General features: G+C 49.7%; 1 protein-coding gene across 2 annotated transcripts; it reads right to left on the bottom strand.

Moving 5' to 3' along the window:
• Window positions 1-580: 580 nt before the first annotated feature.
• Window positions 581-12,627, bottom strand: Robo4 (roundabout guidance receptor 4). Of its 2 annotated transcripts, XR_008721813.1 has the most exons (19): window positions 12,524-12,627; window positions 11,814-12,146; window positions 11,408-11,565; window positions 11,100-11,220; window positions 10,450-10,577; window positions 10,119-10,347; window positions 9,750-9,862; window positions 8,888-9,056; window positions 8,550-8,735; window positions 8,388-8,430; window positions 6,460-6,596; window positions 6,098-6,361; window positions 4,037-4,144; window positions 3,681-3,840; window positions 3,303-3,542; window positions 2,815-3,173; window positions 1,280-1,486; window positions 1,091-1,168; window positions 581-742 (listed from the first exon to the last, which is right to left on the bottom strand). XR_008721813.1 is itself a non-coding variant. In XM_055622388.1 (18 exons), the coding sequence occupies exons 1-18, from the start codon at window positions 12,591-12,593 to the stop codon at window positions 1,158-1,160; spliced, it is 3,036 nt and encodes a 1,011-aa protein (XP_055478363.1). In that variant the 5' UTR covers window positions 12,594-12,627; the 3' UTR covers window positions 581-1,157. The 2 variants fall into 2 exon arrangements, 1 of the variants encoding a protein (XP_055478363.1); XM_055622388.1 differs by having other exon boundaries at window positions 581-1,168.
• Window positions 12,628-15,660: the final 3,033 nt, after the last annotated feature.

Genomic DNA, 15,660 nt, shown 5'->3' with positions numbered 1-15,660 from the left:
GGCTTAGGGCTCAGAAGTCCTCCACAAATGTCCATCTCTGTCCTGTAGTTTTGTGTGGAATGTATCCACTAGCCAAGTATCCCAGGTGATTCTACCTTCTGTGGGTAGCTTGTTTATTCTGCTGCTTGTCTATTTTTAAGATACCATCTGGAACTGGACTCTAGGGAGCAGGGCTGGGACTGAAAAAAGCAGGAGTTGGCTCTTCAAGATCCACAGGCCCTTATAACCGCACCCCACTTCCCTTAACTACATTTTGTTTAAACTTTCTAGATATACCTCACCTCACTTCCCTTCAATTGCAGACCAGAAAGAAATGAGAACATTCCCTTAGTAACAGTGAATACTTTCTTCTCTCTCTAGCCAGGTAACTCTCACATCTCTGCAGGTGCCCTTCCCAAAATAGAGCCCAAGGAATGACGTCACAGAACTCAAGTCTTTACAGTTTTATTGAATCAAGTTCCTTAAGTTCTTAGTGGAAACGGCATGAGAATAGTGCTTTGGTTCCATGTTCTCCCTCCTCCTCTTCCTCCTCCTCCTCCTCCTCCTCCTCCTCCTCCTCCTCCTCCTCCTCCTCTTCTTCTTCTTCTTCTTCTTCTTCTTCTTCTTCTTCTTCTTCTTTGCCTCCTCCATTGACTTAATTTTGAAGCGTTGACTGTGACACTAGATAGGGATTACTACATTCATGATCTTCCTCCTTTATTTTCCTTGCACAGTGTTGCTGGGGAAAGGGCTGAGCTGGCCTCTAAGAGAGGAGTCCAGGTGGAAATGAGAGGGATCCTCTAAGTGTCCTCCACCATAACCCTCTCCAACAGCCATTTCTGTCTTCCATTAAGACACTGTTGGCCTCCTTTCTTCCCATCAGCCACATTGGTGGGAGATCAGGAGCCAGGCTTATTTAGGCCAAAGGCCCTGCTTGTGAAGAGCGAGTCCAATATCATGAAGATGCTGTCTTGTTCTCAGTTTGAATCCAAGTCTCCCTATATTCTATTTGGGTTTACTTTCATTTGTTTTAACAATCCCAGTGACATAACTCTCCAGAGCCCAGTAACATTGGACTTCTACTACAGAGAAGCATAGACCAAGACCCCACCTGTGGGAAGGCCTGGGGATGGGCAGGAGAGTGGTCTGGGTTCTCTTCTGGCCATCTCAGGAACAATTCAGGAAGAATCTGGAAGTTGACAGAGAAGAAAGTTCCTGCCAGACCCCAGACTCCCTTTTGACTCTTCTCTTGGGCTTCTCCGTTAAGGTGCCCATGTTATCCAGCTAGCCAGATACTCACCACCAGCCTTGGGCACAGCACCACTGAGCCAGCTTCGCTGGGAAGGCAGCCTAGAGTCAGGAGGCCAGGGAGGCAATCCCCTCCCCAGCCTCTGGGTGTGGCTGATCTCAGCATCCTCCAACCAGTCTGGCCTCCACTCCCACAGAGGCAGAGAGAAGCTTCGGGTCAGGGAGAGATCATCCCGAGGAGAGGGGGGCGATGAGGCATCTGACAAGGAAGACATATGAGTCAGCAGAAAGTTCACCATTTGGCTCCTACGGACCAATCTACGGCAGAAAGCTCAGGCCTGGCTTAGGGCACACATGCATCCCCACCCCTAAACATGGTCCAGCCTTAGCTCGGTCCATCAGTTCCAGTGGCTGCAGCCCCTGGGTATGACATAAGTGTTTTTTTTTTTTGTTGTTGTTTTTTTTTTTTTTTTTTACAGAGAATAGTATGGCTTGTGTTTTTTCCAGACCAGCTCTGGCCCTCTGCACTCTCCCTTTACGACTGCTGGGTAGTCTCTTTCCTATGGGATGGACACTTTTTGAACTGGATGATTTTTTTTTTAAGTTTTTTTTGTTTGTTTGTTTTTTGTTTTTTGTTTTTAAGTATGCATGTATGTGTCTCTGTAAATTAAAGTTCTTGTGAGTGCAGTGCCCATGGAGGCCAGAAGTGGGCATCAGTTCTCCTGGAGCTAACATTACAGGTGATTCTGAGCCATCTGAAATAAGTGATGGGACATGAACATGGATCCACTTCAAGAACACTAGAAAGTCCTCAACCACCGAGCCATCTCTCTAGCTGGCTTATCATTTGTTATAAGCCTCATTGTTTTTCTTGAGACCAAAGAGCAGAGTAAGGGTAAGTAAGGCAGGCATGTGGAATCTCCTGTGTGTGTGTGTGTGTGTGTGTGTGTGTGTGTGTGTGTGTGTGTGTGTAAACTTCTAAGGGGCCAGTGAGCACCAGATCCCCTCCTGATGACATGGGGAGAGACTGAGCTGAGGAGTTGCTCAGCCTCAGCTATGGACAGGCAATTATAAGGCCTGGAAGCACCACAGGAGCTAGGGGGCTTATGAAATGCCGGTTGAGAGAAGATCAGCTGTGGAGCAGCTCTTCCTAGACCCACATCCGGGGAATAGCACTGTCCTGGAGGTGGGGGTTTAGGCCATCCAGCTGAATTCCTCTAGGCTTCAGAACTGGACCATTTGTCTTTGATCTATGGGGACTCCTCAGGAAGTTAATGCAGCTATCTGACCTAGTGTTCCTTGATTTGAAAAAGAGAGGTAAAGAATATTCCTCATGAAGCTCCTCAGAATGCACATAAAACACTTCTTACCTAGGACATAGCAGTCATTCAGTAAAAACTATCTCTCCTCCCTTCTGAAACAGACCCTACTGTATGGCCTGGAATTTGTAATTTCCTTTGTCAGCTCCCCAAATGCTGAGATTTCAAGCATGTGCCACCACACCTTAATAAAACTAATTGTCTAGACAACAGTGAGGGGGAATGAAGCCTTGACTCTTGGTTAGGGAAGTCAGGTGGTTCCACTTACCAGTGAAGACACAGTCAGCTTCTCTAGGCTCCAGACCAAAACCAAAGCTATCGACAGCCACTGCCAGGGCACGTGCAAAGTGAGCCTCAGCAAGGAAGGAGCCATCAGATGAGCTAACCAGGCTGGCCCTGGCACTGGGGATATTGTCCTCAGAAGCTGAGCCCCAACCATTGGCCAGGGAGCCCTCACTGGGCGTGGGGGTGGGGCAGGGTCGAGGTGGGCACAGTAAGTTCCCAACCTCAGACCCCATCCCTCCACTGGCTCTGCCCATGTCTACCAGTCCTGAGGATGTTGGTATGCTGATATAGCCATAAGTTGTTGGCGGTGAAGGAGCTCTTGGCATAGGAGATACACTGTTCCTAAAAGGCAAAAATGGGAGAACAGTATACTGGTTTAGGCCCAATATCAGGAACATGGCAATTGAGGCAGGCATGGATGCTTTCTAGTATGCCTTGGCTGGAGTGTTTCATCTCTCCCAGGATACTCACCTGGGTGTCTCCTCCCCTTCACTGAGCTCCAGGCACAGGGCTACCTCCTCTGGGGTGAGGACACTGTCCTGATCCTCCTCCTCTAAGGATGACAGTGAGGAGCTGGACAGGTTGCTGGAAACTGGACTAGGAACAGAGAGGAAAGAGGCCTGGGGGCTGGGAGGCCTGGAAGAGTTAAGGATGGAGAGAGGTGATGCTGGCCGTGGGTCAGAGGAGGGAGCTTGGAGCTTCTCCACACACCTGATTAGGGGATGGGAGAGATACCAGGTTAGTCAGTATCCTTCTTCAGGTTCACACCATTCAGCCTTGGTCTAATCTTAGCAACAACTCCCATGCCCTCAGTGTCCCAACTCTGCTTCTTGATCCATGCTCTCTTACTGGTTCTGTGGCTCATGACTGAGGGTTCCATGAAGAGAGAGGGGTGTTGGAGGGAGTGGACGAGTTGCTAGCTCATTGGCGTTGCGTTGAAGCTGTGGTCTCAGGGCACGCCAGGCTACCATGGCTGGGGGAGCTTCTCTCGGGGAATGAGAGTCTGGGCCTGAGAATGATAGATTCTCCATAATCATGTGCAGTCCAGATTCCAACTTGCTCAGGCCTGAATTTACTGCCCAGCCAATTTAGCTTCACAGGTGCACACACTGGAACTCACACACAACAGCAGAACCAAGAAGGCCTGGCCTGGTAAGCCTGAAAACCCGCCTTACCCCTCACTTCCCCCTTAGAGACACTCTCACCTGGGCTTTGGGAAAGGTTTTTGGAGGTTCTGCTTCCCAGCTCCCAGGCCCAGATTTCCATGGGGTGGCTGCCCCGGAGCAGTGGGGAGCTGTTGGCTTGGTGCAACTCTACAAGGAAAAGACAGCTGTTAGGGACAGCGAGAGTAGGTTTTTCAAATCCCATTCACCAGCCCTGGTTTTAGCCTTGTTATTCACTCAGTCCCTGGGACCTTGAACCTAGATAAAAGAAGGAGAAACCTGCTTCTCCCTGCCCCGATCCTTCTCCGGGCCTGATAAAATGGAAAGAGCCATGAGTGGTTCAGCTGTGTGATCTCAGTGAAAAGCATCAAGCTTTCTGGCCAAGTGCATTTGTAAACAACCGCTTCAAAGAATGATGTTAAGGGTTCAATAAAAACAGATTGTAAAGCTCCTGGCCCAAGCAAATACTTCCTAAACCAACTTTCTTTTCTTGATTGTGTGCATTCCAGTTTTCCTGCTCTCAATTCCCTCACAATGTGGCTTTCCCCATCAAATTTGCTTCATGAAGACAAATATTCCTCTTCTTAGAAAGAATCTGTTAATAATTTCCATTTCTGACATAGCAAATAGTCAAGCCTCGTCCTGAGATACTGGACTGTTTTCTGATTGGGGAGATCGGAAGGCAGGACTAAGTGAAAATCTAAACTGAATGCTAGGAAGTCTCGTGATAGTATTAGAAGCTGCCTAAGAAATGGCCATGGAAGTGAGGCGTGGGTCAATTGTGGGAGATGTGTTTAGCATGTGTGAAGTTCCTGGATTCAAGCTGCAGCGTCAAAGGAAAAAAAGGAAGAAAGAAGGGAGGTAAAAAGAGAGGAAGGGAGGAAAACAATACATGGGCATAGACAATAACTCATCTTTTTCTAGAACTGTTAATGCTGCAAGAGGGATCATATATTCCATTAAAGTCATTGTGTCTCTCTACACAAAAAAGGCTGATTTGTTTGTTTGTTTGTTTGTTTGTTTGGTTGGTTGGTTGATTTTGAGGATTGAATCCAGGGCCTGCTGCATGCTAACTGCAGGCTTTCCCACTGAGTTTATGACCCCTAAATGACACTTATTCCAACTGTTTTTAGCTGACATTTCATTACCACTCAAGATTGATAATGCAATAGCCCCGAGGCAAAATGAGAAAGAGTGCCAGCTTATTAACATTCACAGTCACATAAAATTGTCCATATTGAACAAGCTCTTAATTACTCTTAATCTACCATTGTCTTTTTACTGAAGTTGGATTTTTATCTACTTAAAAACAACTGACTATAAAAACATCTGCTAAGTCTCCCTAAGCAGTGTAGAAAGTCCATAAAGATGGCAGGCAGAATGCAATGCCATGCAGGGCAGTAGCTGAGAAAACAGCCTTCAAAGCAGGGACCTTCCAAGTGATTCCCAGGGAATTCAGTAACCTTTGGAGACAAATCGTTCTGCCTTCAAAGTTCAGCTCTGCAGCTTATTTTGGAATTTTGAACAAGTTACCCAATCATCTGTTGATCTTTCCCTATTGGTAGAATTATAGAAACAACATCCACCTAACCTACTTCAAGGATTAAGCATGATAGCAAATATAGGTAAAGGCAGCTAGCACATAGTAGTTGCTTGAGAAATGGAGATTTTAATTGTTTACTTCTAGAAGCTTAAAACAGGTAGATGCAAGTAAAGAGATAAATCTGTCCCATAGCTATTAAAAGCATCTCTTGATATGGCAAGGTACTGGGCTCAGAATCCTTTGGACGAACAGTTTTCACCTGTGAACGGTTGAGTGCGTGAATACAAAATCTGCATACACAGAGGGCGGATTACACGTATTTCCCTCTGAGAAGCAAACTGGGAGCCAAGACCCATGTTCTAAGCTTTTGGTTTGTCTGAGGTGAGGTGAACATACACCCAGCTGAGGGCTATGCCGATTGAGATAGAGGTCTGTGTCCACTGGGAGAGAATGGCAGGTTGGGGGGAGGTTGTTCAGCTTGATTAAGGCCAACGGAACACATTATCACTCTTAGTCTTACCCCTATCTGCCCCAGAGCATGACTTTTCTCCCATCCTTACCCTGCTTCTTTTTGGCCTTCCAAGCCTCTGCAGGGGTCAGAGACATGCGTGGGGAATAGAGTCCCCTGTGGCTGCAGAGACTATCTGAGCTGGCCCAGGGGCTGGAGGTTCCAGCCAACTTGGGTGGAAGGCGCCTAGCAGCTGGTGTCTGGGGGCTTGGCCGGACTGGAGGGCTGGAGGGCTGCTCTGCAATGAGGGAGCCGTAAAAAGTGCTGGTGTCTGGAAGCAGGGGCACACCGGGGCTCCGGGGGTCCCAGGAGATCACTGACATAAAAACGACAAAAGGAGCTATAGTGAGCGCACTGCCCCCCTCCCCTTGCCATCCCCCCCCCCCGAGGTCCCTCCTCAGGAGGCATAGTCACAGGAGCGCCTGCCGTCTAGTGGGTCCCTGGGGTCCACTCCCAGCCGACTACTGAGGCTGCTGCTGCTGCTCAGGTCCCGGGAGCCAGAAGTGGAACGCCAGGTGTCCGCCAGCCATGGGGATTCACTGTGGTCCATTCTGCGACAGTGGTGGTGGTGGCAAGGCGAGGGAGGCAGGGAGGAATAGGAACTGAATCAGTCAAGATGTCCAGCTCAGAGGGCAACAGCAGGAGCAGAAATGGTGGCGCTTGCTTTATCTTTACAGCTGTGTTTCGGACTTTGCAGCCCCGCCCCCCTGAGTTCCTCTGACCTGGTGCCACTGAACTCGGCACATCTTTCTATCTTGTGATCAAGGGAAGTCTAAGTTGTCCAGAGTTGAGGGGGTGGGGGTAGGAGAGATGGTTGTAGATACTGAGATGAAAAGAACAAATATGGAGCCAGGCAAATGCAGAATGAAAATCCCTGCCTGCCACAGTTCAGATTTACAACCCAGGAAGTAAATCTATTAGTCTCTTTGAACCATCCAGCTCCCTCAACTGTTAAATGCCAACAAAGGATCCTCCACATAAGACTGATGCTGTGAACCGAGCTGGGGAAATTTGAAATTACTGCTGGCAGAATACAAGTTTGGTATAGTGGATATTGGCTTTCCACTGCCTGAATAATCCTTCAAGAGCAGCAATTTAATAAAACTACTTCTCTGCCTAGAGACTTCAGTGGTTCCAAGATAAGAGTTCAGATGCTAGCACAGCTAAGTGTCCTTGGTCTAGCTTCCAGATTTTTCGCCTTCTCCTTTGTTCTGACCAATATACCTTATTTCCCAGCCAATGGTTTCCATTTCCCTGTGGATACAGCAAGCTAATTCTCCCCCTTTCCACTGGTCTTGATACGGTAAGTGTGGGCTGTGCTTTCTTTTGTTTCTCTAGCCTCTTCCACGTATCTGGACCATACTGCATATCCAACTCCAGGTTGCTCTCCTGCCTGCTTCTGCCTAGTCTGCAAGTTCCTGGTGGATGGAGTCTACCTCAGAGGAATGGATGAGCTAATCTGAATAGAACTTCTCTTGAGGACAAAGGGAGAGGTTCCAGGGGTGTAGAGCAGACAAAGCTCAGGAGGCAAGAGGTAGCTGGAAGAGAGAAGCCAAAGAGCAAGGGAAAACTCGGGAGCATGATGCTAGGAGGCCAGAACCTTTCTCTGGGCTGAGAATATGAAAGAAAACTCGGCATCCCGAGGGCCTGATATACCTAGTACAGAGCAGGTACTCAAGAAACTCTTCTCAAACAAGTCAGAGCCTGAGAGTAAAGGCTAACGAAGCTGACAAGGAGAGGAAATGTTTTTCTAGTGTAAAACCCAACCAAAGGGGGCAGTGGTGAGGGTTGCAGGCTTTTCTTAGAATTTGGTTTCGTGATTACAGACTAGCTCTGGTAATTAAACCCTGGAGCAGAGGTATCTGCTGTGTGGTGCCGGTTTGGAACAATAAGAATCTATGACCTAGGGGCTGATCGCCCCCTGCTGGAAGGGTGCAGCATGTGCAGGACAGGTGGCTGGCTCAGGCAGGCGAGACGCTAAAAAGCAGAGAAGCTTTCAGGTAGATGCTGGAACACAGAAAGAGCTGCTCCTCTCCTGCCAGCTCCTAGTCACTTAACAGCAGGTGTAGTGAGAGTGGGTGACAAGATCAACAGATAGGAGGTCAGCAGGCCAGCTGTGAAGCCTTTGGCCAAAACATTTAGGTTTTATGATTCAGTTTGCTCAACTGTCAAGGGGGGGGTACATGGAAAGAGATTATTTGTCACATGGAGTCCAGGAGAGCTTCAGACAGGACCCTGAACTTGCCCGGCAGAAGGCTAGACTAAAACTCCACTCAATTCTCTGCCAAGACTCCACTCCCTCTGACCGCTTTGCCCTTTCTGACTCCCCCCTGGCCCCTCACCTGTGTTTTAAAATGGCGTCCTCGCTGGTGTATCTGTACAGACCTGGAAGAAAATGAGGGAGTCACTAAAGGAAGAGCTCAACATCTTCCGAGAGCTTTAACCCCTGCGGTATACTGGCTGGGCCCATGGAGATCTCTACATAAGGCCCCTCTCTCTCTCACCTGGTCCCAGGTGCACCCCAGCTTTGCGTCGTCTGTAGATACACACAGCGATGCCTAGTAGCAGCAACCAGAGCAGAACAGCACCACTAGCAATGACTTCTGGTCGTCTCAAGGTGGCCCTCAGCTGATCCAGGCTCCAGGGAACACGTTTCCTGGGGTCTCGTGCTGATTGCTCCATGGCCTGCTCTGTTTGGGATGTGGAGCTCAGAGGGAGGGCAAGTGGAACAACGAGGGACCAACAGACAAGAGGGAAGAGCTGGAAATGTAAGACAGGAACAGGGAGACAGAAGGATAGCGTGGGGATGGGGTGGAGGTTATGGGTAGGGCCTTTCCCTCACCCAAAAGGAGGCAGGTGGGGTTGCTGGGCTCTCCAGCCCCAGCCCCAGTGACTGCAGCCACTTGCACACAGTAGGAGCCTGGCATTCGTGTGGCGATCTCCAGCTGGGTCTGTTCACCAACTATAGTCCAGTTGGCAGCTGGCAACGAGGTGTTGCCCAGGCTCCAGACCTGGGATATAAGTAAGGGTGAGCATTTGCCCCAATACCTTCCCAGTAGCAGAGCCCTTCATGTGCAGATGGGCATGTGCTCCTCCTAACTGTGCCATCTTCCTGGGGGCTGCCTAATAAGACAGCAACGCAGTCCCCATGCCCCCTCCTCTGCCAAGGGAGAGAGACTTCTCTCTTGACAGAGGGACAAGAATAATCTGCTAAAATGCAGCCAGGACCTGGTTTAGTGTGCTTTTGAGTCACCTAGAAGCCTGCTAAAATACAGGTACCAAGTCTACACTTTCAGATCTTGGGGGTCTGGGAAAGAGCCTGAGAGTCTGTCCTCCGAAGTAGTTTCCAGGTGATTTCTCTCTTGCCAGCCCAACACCTGCATTTTGCACTTTCCTGTCTTAAATACTCAGGTCTGACCCAGCCTGGTTTGGTTTCTGTTCTGTTTCTTCCAGACCATAATCTGGCTTTCCATGTATAAATTGGAGACAATAGCCTAAGGCTGTTTGTGAGATGAGGTGAGACGGTAACTTATAAAATGCTTGGCAGGATCTAGCAGACGAAGTAGGCCCTTGCACACTTGCTCAACAAAAGCAAAATCCCTTCACTTTTTGGCTTGCAGGCTGGTTTGTAATGGTCAGGACAAGGACATGCAGGACTCCAGGGGAGAGAAGTATACTGGTCAATGTCCTTTTATGGGGACTACCTGGTAGCCACGGATGATGCCATTATGGTTTTCGGTAGGTGGTGGAGCCCAACTCACAAGGACGCTACTGTTGCCAAGTTTTAGGGTCACTTCTTGAGGTGGGGCGCTAGGCACTAGAAGAAAGGAAGGGATTGTTAGAAGTGCTAAAGGAGAAGACTCTGCAAGGGTCAGGAATGAAGCTGGGGGATGGAGAGCCTGAGTTCCACAAGGAAAGATGCTCCTAAACAGCTATTTGCTTCACGATATACAATCAAATCCACAAATAGGAGTGCCCTGCCCCCCCCAACATGTCCAGGTTGGACTGGATAGATAAGGAACCACCTCCCCGCCCCTCCCACCTCCCCAGGTCAATCAGAATCATTTCCTGACCCTGTTCCGGCAGCCTCAGGAGCAGCACATTGCTATCAGGGCCTCGAGCCTGGCCAGAGGACGGTCTCACTTTGAATTCGTAGTCTTGGCCCCAGTGGAGGCCCCCGAGCTTTGCACTCTTCAAACCACCCAGCAGCACCTCTGTCCATGGAGATCCCTCATTCCTGGGGGCTCTCTGGGCCCTGAACAGGGCTGTATATGACTCAGCAGGTGCAGCAGGGCCGCTCACCTGGGAAGATGTCGGTCTGAGTAAGGATAAGGGCTTGGGGAGCTCATGACAGCCCTCATGTGAACTGTGGGTGGGCTTCACTTTCTGGGTCCTCTGCCTCACCTTCCAGCTGAGCCACACCTCTGGCGCAGACTTGGGGCCTCTCACAGGTTCCGGGTTCAGCAGCGTCACATTTTCCAGCTGTATGCGAACAGCCAGAAGCTCCAGCCGTTCCTTATGGTCCCTTGACTCTGTAGGGGGGCCCAGGGGTGGGATGGAAGAGTGAAGCATACCTTCATTGTGAATAGACTTTTCTCCCAGAGTTTGCAGGTCTAGAGTACTCTCCTATGTCCATCCTAGCCTCACACAGGGAGGCCTCACCACTTGGACCCTGAGCCCCATACCTGACCACCACGCTAACTGGAGTCTCTTACCTTACCTTACCTTTGTGTGTGGGTTTAAGTACATGTTCATATGTGTACATGCATATGGAAACCAAAAGTTAACAATAGAATCTTCCTTTATTAGTGCTTTTCACCTTGTTTTTTGAGGCAAGTTCTCTCCCTAAACATGGAACTCATTGTGTAGACTAGACTGGCTGGCTAGCTTCTGGGATCCACCTGTCTCCATTCCAACCCAGTGCTAGAATTATCGACACACACTGTCATGCTCTGCTTTGATACGGGTGCCGGAGCTCACATACATGAAACAAGCACTACCCACTGAGTTATCTCCTGAGCCGTTGTTGGATTTTAGATGACCCCCGTCCTTACCCTGGATAGACACTCTGGCTGCTCGGCTCTCCCTCTGCCCTGCGTTGTTGGTGGCCATACACATATAGGTCCCGGAGTCGTTCTTCTCTGCTCTTGACACCATCAGGGAATCCCCTGTCACCTGTCAGGTTTAGATATGCTCTGAAGTCTTCAATGTGAGAAGCTTAGAGGTTAGAGGGCCCCTCCAGGTCTCGTTGCCCTCCCCTCTTCAGACCTGCCACGGGAGAGCAAGCAGGTCAGTTGCTTGGTGTGCCCAGGACAGGATGACATATGGGAAAAGGAATTCCCAGGAAGGGGGCTCCACTCACTGTGTGCCTCCCTGGCTGAAGGACCAGGGGTTTCCCATCTTTCCACCATGAGACTAAGGGCTTTGGGTAGCCCCAGGGAGGCCCACACTCAAGAATCAGGCGATCGCCCACCACAGCCACTGTGTCCCGAGGCTGGATCTGGAAGTCTTCCTGGAGGACTGTTAGGTCAGCAGGTCAGCAGGAAGCATGTCTCCCCACCCTGAGTCCTTCTTTGGCCTATCCTAGCATGCTTACCCAATTCTGCTGTACCCATTGCCTTGGCCTTCTATGCCCAGCTTAACCTAGTTCTCCATCCCAGGACAGTCCAGCCCAGACCTCTCTTCATAGTCAGCCCCTCATATCTCCCTGGATGCAAGCGTCTCAGGCTGGCTCTGCTTCACCCTGGGCCTACCCTCCCAAGCCTCACCAGCCACAGACAGCCTAGCACCCCGGCTCACTGCTGTGCCCAGCCGGTTGCTGGCCTCACACGTGTAGACACCCAGGACTGCTGAGAGGATGTTCTGGTCATCTTGTGGCCGTCCCTGGACCGGGGGCCGACGTAACAGGAGAGTCCCATCGGGCAGGAGGTAATGTAGGTCTGGGGTCGCCATGCTGAGGGGCTGCCCATTGAGCAGCCAGCGGATAGTGGGAGGTGGTTGACCCGACGCTCTGCAGCTCATCTTAGCCGGGCCGGGATCCTGAAGTAGCTGGTCCTGGGGGTGAACTAGGATCTGGGGCGGAGAATCCAGAGCCTTGACTCCTAGGAGGGAAAGAGAGACTCCCTGCACTGTGCCCCTTCCGTGTCTTGTACCGGAGTCTGCTAGATGGCTCATATGACTGACCATCTGTTTCCAAATACAAAGCTAACTGGGAGGGGAGAGGGTCAGCGTCTACAGGCCAGGGTCTGTGCACATCTTTCTGTCTCTGTTGCACACACACCCCCATGCCCACATCCACACCACGTGCTGCTGCTGTACAGAGTCCCCCCAACCCCACCCCAGCATTGTCTCTGGTACTTCCACTGCTAAAGAGAAGAAAGACACCAAAGATCCTCTTTTGTCCTGCTGGCCTTGGATCCAGACCATGGGTCCCCATGAATCCAGGAGCGTGGGCCAGGAGAGGGAGGGCCCCACTCACCCATGACGGAAAGAAGCAGAAGAGGCAGAGGCCACCTAGTCCCCAGGAGGCCCACTCCTCCAGAGCCCATGGCTGCTCTCAGCTCCTCTTCTTGTCCCACACAATTTGTCTGGTTGCTCTGAGCTCACAGCAGTAAGGGAAGAAGGGGAGGGGTGGGGTGGTGGTAGTTGTTTGTGACTGAGACTCTGTCCCAGTAGGGAAGCAGCTTTGAGGAAATGGATGCTTCCTGCCTGGCCCTCCTGCCTTAGAGAACTGGGAGGGGACCAGAGGTGAGAAACTCTCTGACCTCTACACTCTGACTATACCCTCTCTTCTCCCCCCTCCCCCACACTAACGTCAGCCCTAAGGTTTGCTTCATGTCTGCGTTAGAATTTCTTAAATGAAATCCTCACGCTGACCATAAATGTGCCCACACCCTTAACCCTCCAACGCCACAGCTCTATTCACAGCTGATGCTTAAATCTTCGTCTCTGTCCTTTTCCATTAGACAGCCACCTTAACAGAGGAGAATGGGGACCAGAGGTTGAGTCTCAGACACTGAAGTAAGGAGCTAAAAATAGAGTCCAAAGGGGTTGCAGGGCAAGAAATCAAAGAGGGAGAACAGCAAGTGTGTATCCATTCTCCAGGAGCAGATAAACGGAGTCTCAGGAGACTAGAAAATAGGAATGACTCCGAACCTTGGGAACAAGCTTTGAAAACCCATGGACTGTGTCCACATTTTTTTTCCCCCCAGAAGACTTGGAAATTAGGTCTGTGGGCTTTTGGGCAGATTCCTTCATCTTCAAAGCCAGTTTTCCTATCTGTAAAATGGGGATATTAATAGTATATTCCCACCTTGAGATCTAGAGCAAAAATGGGATGAGATTAGCCGTAAAACTACAGACAATGCCTGATACTGGAGTGTCAATCTATTGGTTCATTTTTGTGCACATCTCTTCACTGAAACTATTTGAAGCATCATCAGTGGGGATGAATTTCAGGTTTTGGGAAGATAGGTTGGGATGAAGCCTTCCCAGAGACTTGCCTAGTCTGACAGCTGTCTTCTATGTCTACATAGCAAATAAACTGACTACTTTGGCTCCTCCCTAAAACCCAGAGAAGCTGCTCTCTTCTCAGAGCCCAGCTCTTGTTTACCAGTCTCTTCCTCCCAAATCTGGAATCTCAGCCATTTCCTAGTGCTGTTCACGGAAGGCCAAGGCCAGGCTCTGGGCCTCAGCGGAAGAGCGTCCAGCCTTTGTTCTCAATTGTTCTGGCCTGCTTCTCTATAGGCCCCTAACTCAGCTGACCCTTCTCCCTTCCTCCCCCTCCCTGTAGTGTTTCAGGGCCAGCCTCGGCCCTAACAACTGGCCTTTGCTGCCTCACTCCTCTCTCCTGAAACAGACAAAGACTGATTAAGACAGAATCAATAAAAGAAAACACTACAGTCTCTACAAATGAGTGAGTCCATGGGCTACAGAACGGATGGAGTGAATATAACAGAGCAGCTGAGCTAACAGGGTAGGAACTGGGGTCAGAATAGAACATGAGATTTCAGAAGTGGAAGCACAATGGATGTGGAAGCATGTAACTGTAATCCCAGCACACAGAGGAGCATGAATCTGAGTCCAGTCCAGACTGGACCCTGTCTCAAGAAAATGAAGCACAACAAACGAATAAAACAAAAACAAAAAATAAAGCAATGCAAAAATGGAAGCCAAGTCTGTGGCTTCTCTGTGGAGGGCTCATAGGGGCAATGCACCAACGTAATGTTATTAAAAAGCCTGAGGCTGGTCAACCGACATTCTCTGCAAGAGGTTTATTAAGTGGGTATGGAGGGAGGGGGGAGCAGGACATGAAGATAAAGAGAGAGAGAGAGAAAAGGGAAGGGATGCCCCGAGAAAGAGAGAGAGAGAGAGAGAGAGAGAGAGAGATAGTAAGAGAGAGACCACGTGTTGGGGTTGGCCCTTTAAGGGGCAAGGTAACCACTCCTTCCAGGTATGGCCACCTGGAAGGACACATGATGACATCATAAGTTGCTGGGTAACCGAGGAGCAGGTTGTGTTCCAAAATACTAACTGGATGTGTGAGGTCAGATTGATGAAAGGGACATTGATATGGCTGAAGTCAGCCAAAGATGAGACAGGAAAGGGTGTGGCAGGCAGATTCAATGAACCTGGGATTTCCTAGGTACACAGGTACAAGAATGGCTGAGCTCCACAAGAATGCCACTACCGGCAGAAGTCCTTTCCAGTCTCTTTTGCTTCTACTTGGGGGAACTAACCAAGTTCTCTGCTAATGTTTCAATGCCAACTTGATTTTATTCCATTTCCATGATCCAGAAAGATGGTGTATATTTTCCTCAAAAGAAAAAAAATAGTCAGTCTCAAACAAGCTCAGGTTCATCCTCAGCCCTGTGCTCAGCTGAGCAGAAAGAGCAGCAGAGCAGAAGGACAGGGAGCAAGGGGGCTGTAACACATGACTGGAGACCAGAGTGGATGGCAGTTGAGGAGTGGCCTCTCTCTACCTGTAGTTTCATGTCCTGTCCCATGCTTAAGGTTGCTTTGGAAACACTCCCTTACCTCTTCAGTATCCTGTTGAAAAGTGAAGGGGATCAGAGGGAACACTGACTCTGAGCCAGTCCTGCAGGACATTATGACTCCGAGGGTATCCAGGGGAACTCAGGACTACACGTTCATTTCCAGCAAGCAGGCCCATTAGCACTCCAATTGTCTCATTTCCACAGGCTGAGGAAGAGCCTACCACATGAGTCACGGGGACGATGTCGATGCATTGGAGCCAGCTCTCGTTTCTATTTTAGGGAAGTTTGCTACTTGAGGGATCTGGTACCACGCAAGCCCAGTGACCGGTTTAAATTGTACCTTCCTCCACCCCTAGTTCTAGCGTTTTGTGAGTAACTTATTCTTGGATGTTTGTAAGAAAGACAAGAGTGGAAAAGGAGCAGGTACCCTTCTGAGTGGTCCTTCAGAGCAAATTTCTCTCTATGTCTGGCTCTCCTTGTTCCTTTGGATTCCTGTTGTGTGCTTTATGCCGTGTGCAGCTGGGGATTCCTGTCCAAGCTGTTATGGTCAATGGACAAACTTAGGTGATATTTGAAGCCAGATTACAGGCAAGTATCTATTCTACTGAGCGAGTGACCT

The sequence above is a fragment of the Psammomys obesus genome, unplaced genomic scaffold (assembly GCF_907164565.1).
Source record: "Psammomys obesus unplaced genomic scaffold, mPsaObe1.curated_primary_1811, whole genome shotgun sequence".
Classification (NCBI taxonomy): Eukaryota; Metazoa; Chordata; class Mammalia; order Rodentia; family Muridae; genus Psammomys; species Psammomys obesus.
Note: the sequence above shows the minus strand (reverse complement) of the source record. Positions and strands in the feature narration are given on the sequence as shown.

Bases quoted from the DNA above. Each gene is read 5' to 3' on its own strand.
- Robo4 (XM_055622388.1), bottom strand. From the start codon at position 12,593: ATGGGCTCTGGAGGAGTGGGCCTCCTGGGGACTAGGTGGCCTCTGCCT. The intron at 6,597-8,387 runs GTGAGGGGCCAG...CCACTGTCGCAG, and splicing joins GACGCCATTTTAAAACACAG to AATGGACCACAGTGAATCCC. The intron at 3,841-4,036 runs GTGAGAGTGTCT...TATCATTCTCAG, and splicing joins AAACCTTTCCCAAAGCCCAG to GCCCAGACTCTCATTCCCCG.